The sequence below is a fragment of the Dendropsophus ebraccatus genome, chromosome 15 (assembly GCF_027789765.1).
Source record: "Dendropsophus ebraccatus isolate aDenEbr1 chromosome 15, aDenEbr1.pat, whole genome shotgun sequence".
Lineage (NCBI taxonomy): Eukaryota > Metazoa > Chordata > Amphibia > Anura > Hylidae > Dendropsophus > Dendropsophus ebraccatus.
In genome coordinates this window covers 17,694,995-17,714,869 of record NC_091468.1, presented here as the reverse complement: position 1 = coordinate 17,714,869, position 19,875 = coordinate 17,694,995, and the positions used below count along the sequence as shown (strand labels likewise).

Below are 19,875 nucleotides of genomic sequence, written 5' to 3'. Positions count from 1 at the left end.
TCAGGCCGATTGGGGCAGATATTGTTTTGTGTAAAAAAGACAACAGTTGTGGTGCCGATCATGTTGTCTTTAACATGTTTTAAAATCATTGCAGCTGGTGTCCTTCTGGCTTCTCTCTGCTTCCCCGCTCACCGCAGCCGCCTCCGATACTTCCAAACCCGTCTCTGCAGCAACAGCCTGCTCAGCCAATCAGTGACTTAGACAGGACAGCACTGCGGCCCTGCTGAGTGGACTGTCACTGCAGAGACTGGCTCAAAACTGTCAGCAGGGGCTGCAGTGAGCGGAGAACAGAGAGACAAGCCAGGGGGCATGGAGAATACACCTTCACTTACTGTCAGTTCTCTCTCCTGCCCGGCCCATGCTACTGAACAATTGGCACAACCGAACCTCCCTGTATTCTTTATGGGGAGGGTTAAGCTGCCGCCAGACTGATCTCATCCATATGTCAAGTCATGTTATTCACTTCTTTGGGTTTTAATGTTATGGCTGATCGATGTATATTTGTGTAAATTGGTGAGGAAACTTTTTTCCCTGGCCTGGCATGTCCCGACCGGATTATCATATACACTCGCTCATACTGAGTACACATTGCAATTTCTTAGGCATGAAAGATTGGCTGGAATGTTCCCTGGCTCATTGAGGAACCGTGCTGCAACATGGAGCGTGCACCTAACACTGTGTCTGTGGACTGTATAGGCTATAGATGGGTTTATGAGGCTGTATCCTCTTTATTGCTGCCGGTGTAGGCACCTCCTGTCATGGCAACCATCTGTCGCAGGGACGGTACCAGTGGGCAATGACCGCTCTGTTTTGTAGAACTTCCTCTTTCAATGACATTTTAAAGACTTTTTAGGGGAAAAAGGTGAATTGTACAGTCTGTCAATGAGGAATTATTGGTCAGATGTATGCTGACATATGTGCACTGCCGGACAGACTGGGAAACCCCAACATAAAGGCAGGAATAAGGGCAATATAACATAAGAGTGATCCCGGATTCAGACCAGATCCTTAAAGGAGTTTTACCATGGAGATAGATAGGTCTAAACTGATACATTATGTGGAATTTTTTGCTTTGGGAAAATGTAAAAAATCAAAGAGGGCATCGGGTGGTGGGAACATAGCAATCAAGGGATACTTACCTGTCCCTGTGCCCCCTGCAGCACTACAGTCTATCTCCTGGTTCCGGTGTCGTCACGACCCGGCAAGAACTACCTGCTCAGCCGGTCGGTGATTCCAGTTATGTCCCACCTCAGTAACTGACTGAGTAGGCACTTTTGAGTTGTGATGTCACAGGAGCTACAGGAGATAGATGGGGGACCGTGAGCGGTAACGCTGTGCTGCGGGGGCACAAGAATGGGTAAGTATCCCTTGATTGTTATATCCGACCCTCCCATGATTTTTTACTTTTGCTCAGAGTTCTCCTATAAACATATTAAGGCTCCGTTCACACGGAGTAAAAATGGCAGAATTCTCTGCCAGCCTCCGTGTCATAATGACAGTCCATGGGAGGCTTGAGCGCCTCCTCTCTCCACGCTGGAAAATGGCCATGTTCATTCTTCAGCACGGAGAACGGAGGCGTGCGAGCCTCCCATGGACTGTCATTATGACACAGAGGCTAGCGGGATTCCGCGGCAGAGAATTCTGCCAGTTTTACTCCGTGTCAGCGGAGCCTTAGACCCCTTAACCCTGATTCAGTCCAATCCAAGTCAGGGTGACATCCCTGTACTGCCACAAACTGGTACTAAGAGTGTGACTGGTATTGCAGCCCTATTCTCTTCAATGAAGCTGAGCTACAATACCAGATATAACTCATGGACAGGGGTGGCACTATTTTCAAATGAAGAGCAGCCATGTTTTCTATTCTTGTACAATCCCTTTAAGAAAGTTATGTACTATTAGCCACATTCATGATGCACATTGTGTTCGTATCAGACCTGATACCCCTGGTTAGTAAACTCCTGTGCCCAAGGAGCTTGGTTTGAGGCTTTTAGGTTTCAGTGTTGGCCGTTGTGACCGATAAAGAAGCAGTGTGTGAAAATGTATCACAGCGTCTAAAGGAATACTCCCATCATTACAGCACTGGTGGTTATCTTTGGCATATGGGTCCCTTTGTGTACCCAAGGGATGGTCTGATGCCCCTAGTAGCATGCATGTTACAGAAGAGGAAGTGATAAGAGGCTGCAATATGCAGAATGCCACTTATTTCTGAGGACACATATAGGAAAAATCCATCCTGTCCTACCCTTGATCTTCTGGGCCCTATAGACATCAGCCTGTAGGTAGATCTTAAAGCGACTCTGTACCCACAATCTGACACCCCTGCCCCCCAAACCACTTGTACTTTCGTATAGCTGTTTTTAACCCAAGATCTGTCCTGGGGTCCGTTTGGCAGGTGATGCAGTTATTGTACTAAAAAACTACTTTTAAACTTGCAGCCCTGTGTCAAATGGCCGTGGCCTAGAGTGTGTGTGCCCAGGCTTGTAACGATCCAACACATGTGCAGTGTTCACACAGCTGATGAATAGGAAAAATCCTGCCAGGGGCATTACTAATGATGTGGAGGGCGGGGAGGAGGGACACAGAGGCGGTGCATACACACTAGGCCAAGCCAATTTGACACAGGGCTGCAAGTTTAAAAGTTGTTTTTTAGGACAATAACTGCATCACCTGCCGAACGGACCCCAGGACAGATCTTGGATTAAAAGCAGCTATCCGAGGGTCAGTGGTTTGGGGGGGGTCAGATTGTGGGTACAGAGTCACTTTAAACATTTTGACAGCCCCTACCTAGTCCTAACAATCCAGGCTCTGCATCAGTGTTCCCCATTCTGTGCCTCTCCAGATCTTGCCAAACTACAACTCCCAGCATGCATCATGTGGACGTTACAGATTGGGAATCACTGGTTTATATCAATGACTGGATATGTGCCCAAACAAAGCACCAAGGATACATATTCTTTTCCTTGTTTGCCTAGCATTTTATACATATAGACAATTGGCTTGTACACTGCAGCTCCCTGGATTTCACGTCCAGCTTTCCCTAATGCCGCCTTGTTGAAATCTAAAGCCGTAGCTCGGCATGACAATGGCGTTCATGTTTTTCCTTCTTATTTGCTCTGACCTCACTGGAATCTCTTACACATAGTATAAGCCTGAACAGGACACATGTGAAGCAGACTGCAGCCTGCCATGTTCAATGGTGTGTTACTGCAGGGAACATTGCCCTGGTCAGATGACGGCTGTTCATTGACTATGACAGTATTCTTTACTTTGGCCGCTTTCCCTTCCATCCTGTTGTTGAACGGGATCTTTACTTAATGCGTACTACGGATCACGGGCAGAGAGCGAGCTGGACACCATATTATGGGGACTGTCCAGACACAGGAAAGCAACTGTTGTCCTGTAAGTGTGTGTATTCAGGTGCAGCACATACATTGTGGATTACACTGGGGGAGAGTTTCACGTCGGCTGAAATTAACAATGTACGAATGTGTTCAACAAGTCAGGAGGCTCCTTCACTATTTACCGCCATTGGAACATTTGCATTTTTCCCCCTTTAACTATACTGTAACTTCCTTTTTTTTACTTTTCCAGTGTGGAAATCCAGAGCTCAGCCTTAAAGCTCTCATCTAAGTTGGTCATCCGCCTGGCGAGCGAGGCCCAAGAGGTAAGGTGGTGACGGAGCATCTCCATATGACAGTGTGCGCTCATTTTCCTTATATTAATTAGAGGTGTACGCAGCTGGAGCATTCTCAAGTCCGATTGTTCTGCATTACCATTGGCTAATTACCATTGGCTAAAGTAGTAGAATGCAGCCCTATAGAGTCCTGAAAAACTCTCTGGACTCCATAGGGTTGCATCCAACTTCTGCAGGCACCGTTAATCCAATACCGAAGAATAGGTCTCAAGCATGCTAGAGTTGTGCTCAACAGGTATAATATTCTACAATACCCTCAGCCTGAGTCACTGATCTCTGACACACGGCACCTCCACCGATCAGGCCAGAAGCGGATAGCTCCATTTATTACATAGTGGTTCTTGCATATCATATTCCGTTCACTTTAATTGGAGCTGAGATGCAGTAGTATGGCACTACCACTGTACAGTGTCATCTGCTTGAGGCCTTGTTTGCTGTGTAGTGCAAGTGCTGGACAGCTGATGGGCCGGGTCATAGGATTTGCCATTATCACAATAGCCCAGAAAACCTCTTCAATGGACCAAACATATTTAAGTAGTGTTAACATATATACTGCGATCATACAGAAAATAGGGTGAACAAAGCCTGTGTAAAAATAAAAAAAAAGTTTAATAAAGTTTTTTAAGAGAATCCCACTCCCATTCTTCCCTTATAAAATGTATTTTTATAGGTAAAAAATAAAAATGCTACACATAATAGAGATCACTATATACCAGAATTGTAAAAATCTCAGGTTGCTTATTTTCCAATGAGAACAAAGCAATTGCTTTTTTTTGCTTTTCTTTTTTTCATATAAAAAAACATAAATACAAAAACTTTAAAAAAAAAACTCACATAAAAAAATAAATAAGAAATAAACACCATTCAGCCCCTTGAAAGGAAATCTATCCATAGACTAGATGGACCCAACCTGCTGATGGATTCTAATAACACAGGGGGTTGGGAGTGCAGGTAAAGCTTTATTTAGAAGCTCTACTACTCCATTAAAGGGGTTCGTCAGCAGATCATTTTTTTTTATATACTTGTTATACTTACCTCTCTGGGTTCCTCTGATATTCCCATGTGGCCTCTCCTGTGTCCCCCGCTGCTGCAGCTCCGCTACTTTGGAGATGAACTTGTCTCGGGAGTGACAGCCTGTGACCAGTGATTGGCTGTCAATCCTGAGATGAGAGGACACTGGACAGGCTGCATCGGGGGAGCGAGGAGAGGTAAGTATAAATTTTTATGTTCAAAAATATTTTATATGTTGCTGGCCTGTTGCTAAACGCTGGATAACCCCTAGACGGTTTGGTAACCTGGGGGGCGGTCCTGTAGCCCTCCACCAACTCCGACAGCGCGCCTCCTTATATATAAGCAGCTAGCAGCGTGCATGTGCCACAGGACCGCCCCCAGGGCACCAAACCGCCTCATTTACATATTAAGACAAATTTAATTTCTCTTTACCAGACCTTCTAAACACAAGAATGTCCGCACTCCCCGTCCCCTGCCCTGTTAGAATCAGCAGGTTAGATTTCTGTAGATTCCCCATAAGGCCCATTATTGTAATTCCGCAATGAATCTTGAAGCCACTTAGACTAAAATAATACTATGGTGTTATGGGCGGCCATTCCCATAAATCGCTTCGTTTGATTACATGGAGGATGACCTGTGTCTGCACAGACCTGACACCGCCTCCTGCTAGACTGAGATCTGTGGGACACGGCCATATGTTATTATTTTGGGAAGATAAACATAATGAAACCCTATGGCCATTCATCACGGGGAATCTTAAAAGTGACATCTTCTTGTCATCACCCAGTAAAACCCTATCTTCTGCCATGGATAATTCACAGGACACTTGAGGGGGGTGATGAATTGTAGCGAGAAACATCTGGAGGATTTCAGGCTCATTTCTGTTTTTTTTTTTTTTTTTTCCCCTGGCAGGCCATTGAGTCAGAGTTGAAGGAGTGGGTTGCACTTGTGGTTCATTGCTGCGGAGATGAGCTCCAGACTGAAGTGAAGTTGGCTGCAGCTGAGATCCTTACTGATACTGCTCCCTATATCCTGAGCGGCGGGCGGCCTGTGCTGGGTAAGACTCCCCATAGTGATGACAGTCCTCTCCTCCATCAATCCCAATACACAGCTGGTAGAGGAATGAACCATCCATCATTGTCTACATTATCTGCCACATTTTAGTTATCAGAGAAGCTGTCGGCAGGTATACAGAGATTGAGTATATCACTTACAACTGAATTCAGTATTCCGCACGTAGTATGTACCTAAACTTTGGGCCCCCATCACCAAAAAAGAGGAGCCCTGTCTTCTGCAGTGAGGTAGTTATAGCTATTTCCAATGCCCCCTACTGTCTTCTCATGTCAGGTTTAGACTCTAATGCCCCTAGAGGTTGGAGACCCCCATACATTGTATTGTAGGCAAATAAAATTCATTTTATTCTGTGCTAAAACTACATCCTCATCTACTCTACAACATGGAGGGTTTGGAAAACTTCCATGACATAGGAAAAAGTTGTCACTTTCCTGACCGGTGGGATTGGTCGGGGTGTTAGACCCCACTGATCTATGGAGCATGTCTTGTTTTGTTTAAGACAAGGATCACAAGACAGTACTTATCAGCTGCTGTATGTCCTACGGGAAGTGGTGTATTCTTTCCAGTCTGGAAAGCAGGAGAGGTTTTCTATAGGCATTTGCTGCTGCTGTGGACAGTTCCTGTCATGGACAGAGGTGGCAGCAGAGAGTACTGCGTCAGACTGGAAAGAATACACCACTTCCTGCAGGACATACAGCAGCTGATAAGTACTGGAAGACTTGAGATTTTTTTAATGGAAGTAATTTACAAATATCTGGCACTTTATGGCAGCAGTTGATTTAAAAGAAAAGGACTTGTCAGAGCTTTCTACACTGCAGTGGACTGATGCATACTATGTTATTTCTCTATGACCAGGCAGAGTTGTCATGGGGAACGCCAGCCCTTCCCTTGGATTCTGTTCAGGCATGAAAAGTGGGACTGATAGAATTCTGCATATGGGGGGACGTACTGTATAGCAGGTGGCTCCAATATTTCATTAAGTCACCGACTGTGTTAGGTAAATAGCGAGCAGCAAATTATGTCCTGACTTGTCATTTCTGCAGCGCTGGGACGCTGCCAGTGCCGCTTTCCCCAAAGTTATTACTTCTAATTGATCCTGTCTGATTCCAGTGTGTCACCCGTGAGATTCCTAGAAGTGACGGTAAGCCCTCCGACTGACTCAGGAATTGGACCTCCTGGTCTTGGCATTAGCTGCTGTGTAATGCGGATGTCTCGCTCGCTCTCAGCCGCAGCCAGGGCTCGTCTGGAGAACCTTTCTGCTTTCCTTCTATAGTTCAATCCCTCTTATTGTTCAGTATATGTCCTGCCACACAGAGGCTAGAGACAGCCCCCCCCCATACTCCTTATAGCATCCTCCACCTGCTGCACAATTACAACTCCTCAACCTGTGATGGTGCGCTGGGCCTTTTTTTTTGTTGCCATTCTGAAAATTGCGGAAAGTAAGAAGAACCCAGTTAGTTTGGCAGGACTGAGCTAGTAATGTGTATAAGGTGTCCAACTCTTCCACAAATGTTGGATTTCGCATCCAATCCTTTCTTATCATAGGTAATATACTATTGCTATGGGTGTCTGGCATCGGCCTATTACCCTCTTCTAATTATAAATCCACGGATGCGTAGTTGAGTCTATCATACACGTGTATGACCAAATGAGTGCTTAGTGTAGGTTGAAAATTTCATTTCAACCACTTTGATTTCATCATTTTGATTTAAACAGTAGTAGCTGCTTTATTTCTCCATATAAGAACAGTAAAATCGCTTGTTAAGGTTTGGAGTACCCTAAGGAAAAAGGCAACTATGTCAGATTGCTGCAAAAGTGCTGCTGCTGTTTCTTGTGTTCCTATTCACACAGCCTCCTGCAAATCCAGTGTATCAGTAACCCCTTCTCCCCTAACATGAGGGACAATACAACCTGCTAACCCAATGTATCACTAAGGCCCCCTTCACACGTCCGTGTCAGTTTTTACTGTCAGGAAATCCTGATCAGGAGACCTTAAATGTCATCAGGATAGTATCAGGATTTCCTGACAGTAATCCGTTTTTACCATCAGGAAACCATCAGGAAAAACCTTCAGGATTTCCTGATGAGATAATATTGTCTAGTATGCCAACATAAATCACAGGTACCCGTGTACCTGGATGGCCACAGGCTGCAGAACTACAACTCCCATCATGGCCTACCAGCAGAGCCATGATGGGAGTTGTACTTCTGCAACCTGGATGGCCACAGGCTGCAGAACTACAACTCCCATCATGGCCTGCCAGCAGAGCCATGATGGGAGTTGTACTTCTGCAACCTGGATGTCCACAGGCTGCAGAACTACAACTCCCATCATGGCCTGCCAGCAGAGCCATGATGGGAGTTGTACTTCTGCAACCTGGATGGCCACAGGCTGCAGAACTACAACTCCCATCATGGCCTGTCAGCAGAGCATGGTGGGAGTAGTAGCCCTAATCTCACCTGTCCCGGATCCTGCTCTGTCGGGGCCCGGGTCAGAGTGCAGTGCTGAGGTCCGGGCAGCGGCGGCGGTCGGAGGTGCGGAGCATCCGGCGGGCGGCCTGGTGGTGAGTTCCCGGGGGGGGGGGGGAGAGGGTCAGATGCGGCGGCGGGGGCGGCGGCGGGGTCGCGGCGGAGGTACTGGAGCATCCGGCGGCCGGCCCGGTGGTGAGTTCCCGGGGGGTGGGGGGGGGGTTGAGAGGGTCAGATGCGGCGGCGGCGGCGGCGGCGGCGGCGGCGGGGGGGGGGGGATCTGTAGTGCCGGGCAGCGTGTGCGGTGCGGTGCGGGGGGGATGGGGGTGTGCGGGTGATCGGACGGCGGCCGGGACTGGCTCTCTACCAGTCCGGAATCGCGGGCACTTTCCTGATATACATCAGGAAAATGCCCGTGATTCCGGCGCTCCCATAGACTTCTATGGGGGCGTCCGTGCCGGATTTCCGGACGAAAATAGGACAGGATCTAAAAAATCCGGTCCTATTTTCCGGAACGGACACCCTTCCGGAAAAATCCGGAAGGGTGTCCGTGTCTAATGTTAGTCTATGAGTCCGGAAATCCGTCCGGATTTCCTGATAGGAAATCCGGACAGATTTTCCGGACGTGTGAAGGGGGCCTAACCCCTTCTCCCCCATCAACGTGCAGTGTTATTAGTACTGTGTCATGGTATAACAGTGCTGTGATTGGTTGGAGAAGTAAGGGAGGAAGTTCCTGTGTGTGTAGTGCTGGCATACAGACATAGCTATGCACCATGAAAGGGACCCAGCATCATAATAACAGGAAGGAATCACCATATCAAAATTTTGAAGGGTTTGTGTAACTAAACCAAGCGGGATAAGCCGTCCATTCACATAGTTGTTTGCTGGATGTTTTCCCTCCCCATCCCCCATATATAAGAACGTATGGCACCAGCATATTCTTTATTTGCTTAGAAAGATCTAGATCTTTATGTATGTTTGTATACTCACACATACATCTTTTTCTAATACATACAGAAACAAAGTTGTAGGAGAAAACATTGCATCGATCTAATCGGATGATCAGTTTATTTATATGGCGGTATATACAGCGTATAGCGGCTGTTAGCACTGGTGCCGCCCGTCAGACACCAGAGAAGATGGAGCCGCCTGACGCCTCCTGTTGTCAGGATCAAAATGTTCATCCTGGAATAAAATAAATTGTGTTCGCTTCATCCCAGCGTCGCATGAAGTCCTGCCGGTTACAGCTGGGGACATGAAAGCTATTGTCTTGTGTTTTTCATTCTTGCGCAGCTGCAGATTTTGGCGCTTTTTAAGTAAAGTGTCAGGGAAGAGAAAAGGGCTCATTTGCACAATTTGACCATTTCCACTTGGGGTACACGCACTTGTTAGGGCCCGTTCACACTACAGAAAACAGGCAGAAATTCCAAAAGGAACCTCGAAATCAAAGAACTGACATGTCTGCGGGCGGGGGTTCTGCTCAGAATTTCTGCCAGTTTTCCATAGTGTGAACGGACCCTTACCAGGGGTAAAGACCAGCCTGCTTATGTGTAATTGAACATGCATGGGTAGGGGTGACTGAAGGAGGCGGCAGACGGGCCAAACGGTGCACGGGGGGGGGGGGGGGGGGGGGGGGGGGGGTAAGGAACACCCCCAGTGCTCCTAACAGGCTCATATAAATAATTCTTTCCGATTAAAGTACTTGAGAACGGGGAGAGTGAGCAACAAAAGAACAGCGGCCCCGGAAACATGAGTTTCCATTTAATGGTTGTGTGTTGAGTTATTTTGAGGGCATACCAGATATACACTGCTATACAAGCTGTACACTGACTACATTGTATTAAAGCAGGGATGGGGAACCTTCGGCCCTCCAGCTATTGCAAAACTACAAGCTAAAGCTTTGGCTGCCCAGGCATGATGGGAATTGTAGTTTTGCAACAGCTGGAGGGCCGAAGGTTCCCCATCCCTGTATTAAAGGGTCATATCCTCAGTGTTATCCCATGAAAAGGTGTCATCAAATATTTGCAAAAATGCGAGGTGCTTTGCATACTAAGACATACCAAACTAATGTAGGAAAACCACCACATTTTAGGAGCTACTTGTTGACTGTTTCCAGCAGGATGCAGCTCTGGTACAGGCTGTAACTCAGCGCTAATAAAAGATGAGAAATCCCCTGTACTGAGCTGTTTGATGAAGATTCTCTCTAGATACACACTGCACAATGGTGTCATACAGGCAGTAGTTATGGCTGCCCGCATTTTCACCTCTGATATCTGTAGCCAGGTCTGCAGGCAGAGGTGCTGTAAACCCATTACTAGGAGACCACCCTGTTCTTGACTTTGGATTAGATGTTTATGGAACAGTGCAGGCTTCTTGCCAGGTTACAGTATCCTCAGGCAGATCGGCGTGGGGTCAGCAGAATTTCTGTTTGGAATAGTTGTAAGGTATAGAATAGATAAGAAGAGGGAGCAAAATAACCAAAAATACTCCACTTAATAGGAAGCAAAAAAAAACAAAAAAACATCATCCATTTATCCCCAAATCTTTAGTATATTTCAATGTGGCTGATAAATTGCTAACTTAAAGGGGTTGTCAAGGATTAGAAAAACATGGCCACTTTCAGAAACAGCGCCACACTTGTCCTCAGTGTGGGTGTGGGGTTTTGCGGGTTTGCCCCACTACCATACAGCTGCTGGGCACAGCTCTGTGACACTCTCCAGCAGGGTGGGGGGCAATTTCAAAATCTTCATCTTTAATCCTCCGTCTTGGCATGCGGTAACTAGGCATTGGTGCGGAGCCGCAGCAGCATGTAGTCACGCTGCCTCTGCTCTTATCCCAGCCACTCACCCTTGATTGGCAGCTGGAGTGCTGGATTTTGCATTAAGTTCCCAGCATTCAGGTTGCAAAATATGTGGCTGGTAAGAGAACAAAGGCAGAGTGACTACATGGCGCTGCCGCTCCGCCCCAATGCCTAGTTACCGCGTGCCAAGACGGAGGATTAAAGATTATAGATGAGTGAAATTAGAGTACATTCAGGTTCGTCCGAACCAGAACGCTCTGCATTTGATTACCGGTGTGTGAAGAAGTTGCATGCAGCCTAGGAAGTCCTGAAAAACATATGGCCTATGGCTGTATCCACCAGGCCTTAGTGCTGCATCCAACTTCTTCAGTAATCGAATGCAGAGTGTTGGGGTTGAACATACTCAAAGTATGGCCAGCAGAGAGTGGTCATCATTATCGTTTTAATTCAGCCGCTTGAAAGACAACGATCAGCCGACATTGTGCATGTCAGCTGATCGTTGCCTTTTAAAGGAGAAGTATTATTAAAGTATTGTATTGACCCCCAAAAGTTATACAAATCCCCATTATACATTTATTACAGGAGATGCTTATAAAGTGCTTTTTCCCCTGCACTTACTACTGCACCAAAGCTTCACTTCCTGGATAACTTCCAGGAAGTGACATCACCATGTTATCCAGGAAGTGACATCACCATGTTATCCAGGAAGTGACATCACCATGTTATCCAGGAAGTGAAGCCTTGATGCAGTAGTAAGTGCAGGGAAAAAAGCTCTTTATAAGCATTTCCCATAATAAGTGTATATTGGGGATTTGTATAACTTTTGGGGGGGCGATACAATACTTCAATAAAAATTTTCGCTGGACTTCTCCTTTAAGGGCCCTATTCCACCGGACGATTATTGTTTGCATAATCGTTAATAATTAACGATCTCAAACGACCGCTATTGCGAAAGACCTGAAAACATTCAGTCATTTCCATGGAACGATAATCGTTACTTATGATCGTAATTGCGATAGTTTTTTCTTCACAATTTATTCGCTATTGCGTTCGTATCTATTGCGAACGACCGAACGACGTCTTATTCAATGCGAACGATTTGCGAACGTTTTGCGAACAAGCAACGATAAAAATAGGTCCAGGTCTTTTTAAAGCGATCAACGATTTCTCGTTCGGTCGTTAATCGTTAACTGCATTTCAACCGAACGATTATGGTTTAGATTCGAACCATTTAACGATATTCTGAACGATAATCGTCCGGTGGAATAGGGCCCTACCTATTACACCAAGTGAATATCAGCCGTAACGGACGATAATCGGCCAAATATGGCCAACAATTGCTTGTTCCCCTTCAAGTAGTTATTCAGGGTTAGAAAAACATGGTTGCTTTCTTCCAGAAACAGTGCCACCGCTGTCCTTGGTTTGGATGTGGGGTTTTGCAGCTCAGTTTTTTTTCTCTAGAGAATGTAGTACATAAACCACCCCCTTAACTTGCATTAATGCTGGAATATCAGCAGAATCTGACAGATTTCCACACCTGAATCCTGACCTTTAGGCTATGTTCACACTACGTACATTTCAGGCAGTATTTGGTCCGCAAGTCAGGTCCTCATAGCAACCAAAACCAGGAGTGGATTGAAAACACAGAAAGGCTCTGTTCACACAATGTTGAAATTGAGTGGATGGCCGTCATATAACGGTAAATAACGGCCATTATTTCAATATAACAGCCGTTGTTTTAAAATAACAGCAAATATTTGCCATTAAATGACGGCCATCCACTCAATTTCAACATTGTGTGAACAGAGCCTTTCTGTGTTTTCAATCCACTCCTGGTTTTGGTTGCTATACAGCCTCAAATATACGTAGTGTGAATATAGCCTTAAAGGGGTTATCCAGGGTTAGAAAAACATGGCCACTTTCTTCCAGAGACAGCACCACTTTTGTCTCCAGTTCAGCTTTGGTTTGCAGTTAAGCTCCGTTCACATCAATGGAACTGAGTTGCAAAACCCCACCCAAACTGGAGACAAGAGTGGTGCTGTCTCTGGAAGAAAGTGGCCATGTTTTTCTAACCCTGGATTACCCTTTTAAAGTGAACCAATCACTAGAAAAAAAAAGTTGACTGCATCTATAAATGTGTTTGTATATAGCCCCAGCACTGTTTCAAGCCATATAAGTAATCACTATGGGTGTTGCTTATATGGCCAGAAAACACACTGTAAATGTCCTGCACTGTATGTAAATCCTACCTATGTAGGCATGGGGCCGATCCTTAGCCTGCTACCTAGTCACGGATGGCTGGAAACAGCTGTATTACCTTTTGTCTCCTCCATCTACTGGGGTGACCTATCGTGGTAATTCTGCACAGATCAGTTTCAAGCAGCCTCCTCCTTATCATCACAGACACAACTGAAAGTTTTAGACCTAGAGTTGACAATTAAAACTGCTGGATTATTTTAAAATATAGATAGTAAAATGGAAAATTAGAAAAAAATGCGTTAACCATTTCGTGAGAGGAGGAGATGTCCAGGATTACAGGAACCTAACTGCTTTCTTCCAAAAACAGCGCCATACTTACCCATAGGTTGTATGTGGTATTGCAGCTGAGCCCCATGGGAGTAGAGTTGTCCTGCAATACCGCACATAACCTATGGGCAGGTATGGCGCTGTTTTCAGAAGAAGCAACCATATTTTTTCAAATCCAATAGAGCCCCTTTAAACTAAAGACTCTTTTTAGATCATTGGGTCACATCATTTGCTGAAGAATCATTGGCCAACATTGAGATTAGAGTCAAGGATTTTCTCAGAGAGACAGAAAACAGACGTTTACTAAGGGAGGGATTAGTCCATCACACCAGAACTTTAGCAAAAAGAAAGGATGCATATTTTTTTGCACCTTTTTGCACACAAGACTGCAACTTTTGCAACTTTTTACCTGTGGACTGTTATATAGACCCTATGGGAATTCTAGAACAACCTGCAGTGACTCCATAGCTCCAGAGCGCCCCCTACATCATCTATATCAGCAGATCCTTACATGTATGTGTCCTTCCATCTATAAGAAGGTGCCATCGGTTTCCTGATGAGCTGTATTTTTCGGTTCGCTGCAGAAGTCGACTTTATTGACACAATTTGCCAGGTGCCTTCTCTGTTTCTATTTGCCATTTCTTGAAAGCGCAGCGCTCCACATGCAGCAGGTAATCTCTCTCAACATCATCCTTGTGTACCTAAGCAAATTCTCATCGGCTTTCAACCGGGTGACCCGAGGTGGTGTGCAGAGCCCTGGAAAATTCATCACACCGTGTTCCAGCTGGTTTATGTGCCGCTCTCCTGCATCCCGGCCTTGTACGGATCACAGTAATGCACAAAGCATTAACTCCAGCAGCACTTAGCTGTAAAACGTCTGTCAGCATCGGCCCAGCATCCTATCCCTCATTTCACTATATACAGGATAACCCCCTCCGGTCGCCGTTAAGAGGTTTACACAGTGTGCTGCAAATCTACTCTTAGGTATAGGCCGAAGCTCAAGAGAAGAGCTCAGAAACTAAACCTGTAACAGGGTTCCCCAAATTGCAGTGTCACCTGTATAGCACTCACTGGTGTAGTCCTATGTGACAGCAGGGGTTAATGGCTGGGTACAACTGCAATCTCTGCACCAGTGTCGGACTGGCTTCCAGAGGATCCTCCGGTGGGCCCCCACCTTTAGAGCCTGCACTAACACAGACTGAAATGTCTTTTCTCACTGGTTCTTCATTGGTGGGCCCCCAGAATCATTTCCTCTAGTGGGCCCCAGATACCCCAGTCCGACATTGTACAGCACCTCGCTTTACTGCCTGATCGGGGTAGAGAGATGCTGCACTGTGGGAGAACCATCTGACACCCGGCAGACATCATGCATGTGTCCTATTCCACATGATATCTGCAGAGATGACAGCCTGGGGTAAGTCCATCTCCATGTACCTAAATATGGGAGTGGTCTCTTCAAAGGGCGTGGCTTGTTTAAAGGGCATGGCCAAATAAAGTCAGACCCTGTATTAGTTTCAGACTCCAGATTAGACCATCTCCCACCATATATCCAGCATGTCAGACAAACTATTTTGTTATTAGATCACTTTATTAATGCCTGACCCTACATCAGACCCCTATATTTATATTTGACCCCACATCAGAATGCAGATCAGACCCCTATATTACTATCCTACCCATACAGTAATACCAGACAAAATCCAACCCCATAACAGAACGCAAATGCAACCTCTAAATTTATTTCACACCCCTTTGTTAAAGTTTTTTTGGGGCAAAATTTAGTTTTTAATTTTTTCAAATCAACTGATGAAATTTATACAGATTTATAAATTCTATTTAAAGTGACCCTGTACCCACAATCTGACCCCCCAAAAAAGCTTGTACCGTCAGATAGCTGCTTTTAATCCAAGATCTGTCCTGGGGTCCGTTCGGCAGGTGATGCAGTTTTTGTCCTAAAAAACAACTTTTAAACTTGCAGCCCTGTGTCAAATTGGTGTGGCCTAGATTGTGTATGCATTAGGCTGGCACAACCTCTCTGTCCCTTCTCCCCACCCTCCTCATCATTAGGAATGCCCCAGGCAGGTATTCTCCTATTCATCAGCTGTGAGAACACTGCACATGTGCTGGATCGTTAAGGCACCTGTGCAGTGTTCAGACAAGTGAGGAATAGAAGAAATTCTGCCAGGGCCATTGCTAATGGTAAAGAGGGTGGGGAGGAGGGATGGAGGCCTAGGGCATGGGTACTCTAGGCCACGCCAGTTTGGCACAGGGCTGCAAGTTTAAAAGTTGTTTTTAGGACAATAACTACATCACCTGCTGAACGGACCCCAGGACAGATCTTGGATTAAAAGCAGCTGTCTGAAGGTACAAGTGGTTTGGGAGGGCAGACTGAGGGTACAGAGTCTCTTTAAAAATCTCATGTCAGTACTCATCAGCTGCTGTATGTCATGCAAGAAGTGGTGTATTCTTTCCAGTCTGACACAGACAGAGGTGGTAGCAGAGAGCATTGTGTCAGACTGGAAAGAATACACCACTTCCTGCAGGACATACAGCAGATGAGATTTTTAAATAGACATAAATTACAAATTACTATAGAACTTTCTGACACTAGTTGATTTTTAAAGAGTACCCCTTTAATACCCGACCTCACATCAGTCCCCTAAAAATATACAGACTCCAGATCAGACCCGTGTTAATATCAGATTCTAACTCAGACCCCTATATTAATATTGGACCTAGATCAGGCCCCTATACTAGTATCAGACTCCAGACCAGATACCATATAAGATACCTAAATTAGTTTCGGGCCCCCAGTCCCAGACCCCTATAATAATAGTATAGTCACTGTGGAGGTCAGGTGCAGTGGCTTCCATTGTTATCGGATCTTTAGTCTAGCACAAACCATTGTCAGACACATAGGCCGAGCACGTGCATCTTGCGTCTGTGGTCTCCCCTACTTAGTAAGATACATTGTACTCAAATGCAAATGTTTTTTTCCTACTTCAAAATGTTATTTTCTAGCTAAAAACTCTATGCAGATTTCTGGAGGAAAGACTAAAACTGAATCTAGATAGATCCATATAAAATATTCAGGAATTTTCCATGGGGCCTCAATGTGAGAAGAGTCCTCTATGACGACCCTGGGTAAACAGATGGTACAGATAGCTGTAGGCTCTGCTTCCTGCCGCCACCGCTCCTGTATTTACATTGGTTTGTACTGATCTCTTGAATTTTTTCGGATCTTTGTATTTGTAGAGATTTACATTTTTAGACAATTCCTTTCTTTTTCTGAAACAACCCCTGCCGCATTAGTGGAGGATGGGGAGAACATTACACTTCAGGGATGAAAGATGAAGGAGCTCAACAAACACAAACAAAGTTTATTTTAAAACTTGATTTTTTTCCAAAAAGATCGACATTGCTCCACCATGAGCTCCGAATCCCCTGGGCAACCCAGACATCAAAGCATTCTCCTCCATCTGATTCCCAGGGCTACCATCTCGGAGCAACACTAAACCGGCCGCCAGCTACAAGGGTTAGGGTTTTCAGTAAATACTCAGAAACATTCCTGCTTATAAACATCTCTGTAACCCAAGACACGTGGCCTAGATGGACACTATATGTGAAGAAATGCACGTAGAGTAAAGCCCTATTACACGGAATGATTATCGGCTGTATTCAGCCGATAATCGTTCAGTGTAATAGAAGGCAACGATCAGCTGACATGAACTATGTCGGCTGATCATTGTAGTTATTTGTCTTTCAACATTGTTGAAAGTCAAACGACTCATACAGCAGTGATCTGCTGCCGTCACCCCGTGGAATAGGAGCAGCGGCAGCAGACCGCCGCTATATGCTATGGACTGCCCGGACGATCTAGCGATTACCCGGACAGCCTCCCCGCCTTCACCCCTTGGACTCACCCACTCACTGCTGCCGTGTGTGATAGCGTGCCGTGGAACAGGAGCAGCGGCAGCAGACCGCCGCTATATTCTATGGGCTGCCCGGACGATCTAGCGATCACCCGGGCAGCCTCCCCGCCTTCACCCCCCGGACTCACCCACTCGCTGCTGCCGCGTGTTATAGCGTGCCGTGGAATAGGGGCTTAAGGCCTTATTCACACGTTCTTTGAAGTTGTCTGTTATCACGGATCCCTGATCACGGACACTTTTATAGACCGTTGCTTTCTATTGGTCTCTTCACATGGTCCGTTTTTTCCCAGATCCACAGTCCATTCTGTGAAAAAAATAGGAAATGTCATAACTCGGACGAGATGATCTCGGACAATATTATAACCCATTGCTTTCTATTTTTCTATTGAGCTATTCACATGTTCCGTTTTTCTCACGGACCCACAATCCGTTCCGTAAAAAAAATAGGACATGCCATAACTCGGACGAGATGATGGATTGATGGATGATGGATTTCCCCATAGAAGATCTGTGTTTTACCAAGGATTGCACAGATCTGACATCTGTGCAATCCGTGAAGAACTTAGATGTGATGTATTCGGTGTACATCAAACTTTCTCTTCTATTCTTCAGATTTTTTTCTTTTGTTCCTTCTTTTTCTGTCAACCAAAAATCAGGAATTGAATTTAAGTTGCTTAAGGCTGGGTTCACACTACGTATATTTCAGTCAGTATTGTGGTCCTCATATTGCAACCAAAACCAGGTGTGGATTAAAAACACAGAAAGGATCTGTTCACACAATGTTGAAATTAAGTGGATGGCCGCCATATAACAGTAAATAACTGCCATTTTTTCAATATAACAGCCGTTGTTCTAAAATAACAGCAAATATTTGCCATTAAATGGCGGCCATCCACTCAATTACAACATTATGTGAACAGATCCTTTCTGTGTTTTTAATCCACTCCTGGTTTTGGTTGCAATATGAGGACCACAATACTGACTGAAATATACGTAGTGTGAACCCAGCCTAATACTGTAGGTTGCCTTGTTGTTCAGGACCCAAATAGTTGGGTGAGAACTAGAGATGAGCAAACTCTGAGCACTTTCGGTTTCACCCGAACCCAAAAACTCAGCATTTGATTTCAGGCGGCTGAAGAAGTCGTAAGCAGCCCTAAGGCTGCCTGGAAAACATGGAGATGGCCTATGGCATAGGCTGTACCCATGTTTTCCAGGACTGCCAAGCGCTGCATCCAACTTCTTATGTCCACCAGGGTTTTCTATCTTCTGTTGATATCTTGTTCTGAATACATGATGGATCAGTGGTTATCCAAGCAACATGGGGGCTCAGTAGTTAGCACTGTTGCCTTGCAGATTACCATAAAACATCTACATGGAGTTTGTATGTTCTCCCCATGTTTGCCTGGGTTCCTCCACGTACTCCGGTTTCCATCCACACTCCAAAACCAAACTTACAGATTAATATGGAATTCCGCTTGTGAGCCCCAATGGAGACAGGGACTGATGAGTGATGACATGCTGTGTACAGCGCTAAAGATATGTTGACGCCAAATATATAAAGGAGTTATTATTATTAATTTTCCCATATGTCTTTCTAGGTCTGTCAGATACATTACAGCTATGGATGTGTGTACTATGGCTCCTTCAGTGTGAAGATCCAGAGGTCAGAGACACGGCTGCAGAAATCATCCATGTTTATCACACTCAGAAGAATGACCCTACTGGCACAGGTATGTCCAATAGGAGCAAATCATAGTTTAGATTATGGATCCTCCAGCTGTTGAAAGACTTCAATTCCCATCATGCCTGTACAGACAAAGCAAAAACTGCATGATGGGTATTGTAGTTTTGGAGTAGCTGGTGGGCTGAAGGTTCTCCTCGCCTGGTTTAGATGTTTCATTATTAATACTGATGACAGATGTGAGGAGATATGGTCGTCCTTGTAGGGGCCATGGCTCTGTGGTATGGCATTTAGGGAAGTGAAGTCCTACAAGGATGAGATTGTCACGGATGAGCCTTCTCTTACATGATACATCAAAGTAATACAGTCCACAACAACCCTATGTAGAGGGAACAACCTGTCAATCACAAAGCTGGGCGGGGGAGAATAAACAGGGGATTGCCTATTCATTTCAATTTCTCAAAGCCAACAAATTACATTGGCAAAAAAAATGTTGCCTAAACTGTCCCAATTTTGGACAGACCATCCAGCTGTCTGTTGTATGTTGTCTGTTGTATATTGAGGGCCTCTCGATTTCCTCCAAATATCTGATTTTGTGGATGAAAAGAAGAAAGGCGTATGGTGGATTTCGACGCACCCAACCTTCTTGTGTATTGGGGGGGGGCGGGGTTTGGAGAGAGCCATTGGC

General features: G+C 45.4%; 1 protein-coding gene across 3 annotated transcripts in view; it reads left to right on the top strand.

Annotated features, from left to right (window-relative positions):
* Positions 1-19,875, top strand: part of THADA (THADA armadillo repeat containing) — a 480,068-nt gene that overhangs the window by 377,054 nt on the left and 83,139 nt on the right. For 2 of the 3 annotated variants that reach the window (XM_069954790.1, XM_069954788.1), the window contains exons 34-36: positions 3,592-3,664; positions 5,618-5,762; positions 19,105-19,236. In XM_069954790.1, the coding sequence (XP_069810891.1) occupies positions 3,592-3,664; positions 5,618-5,762; positions 19,105-19,236 (350 nt within the window). Of the gene's footprint in view, positions 1-3,591; positions 3,665-5,617; positions 5,763-9,265; positions 9,498-19,104; positions 19,237-19,875 lie in introns of those variants that run through there. The other variant, XM_069954791.1, reaches the window with a different exon arrangement.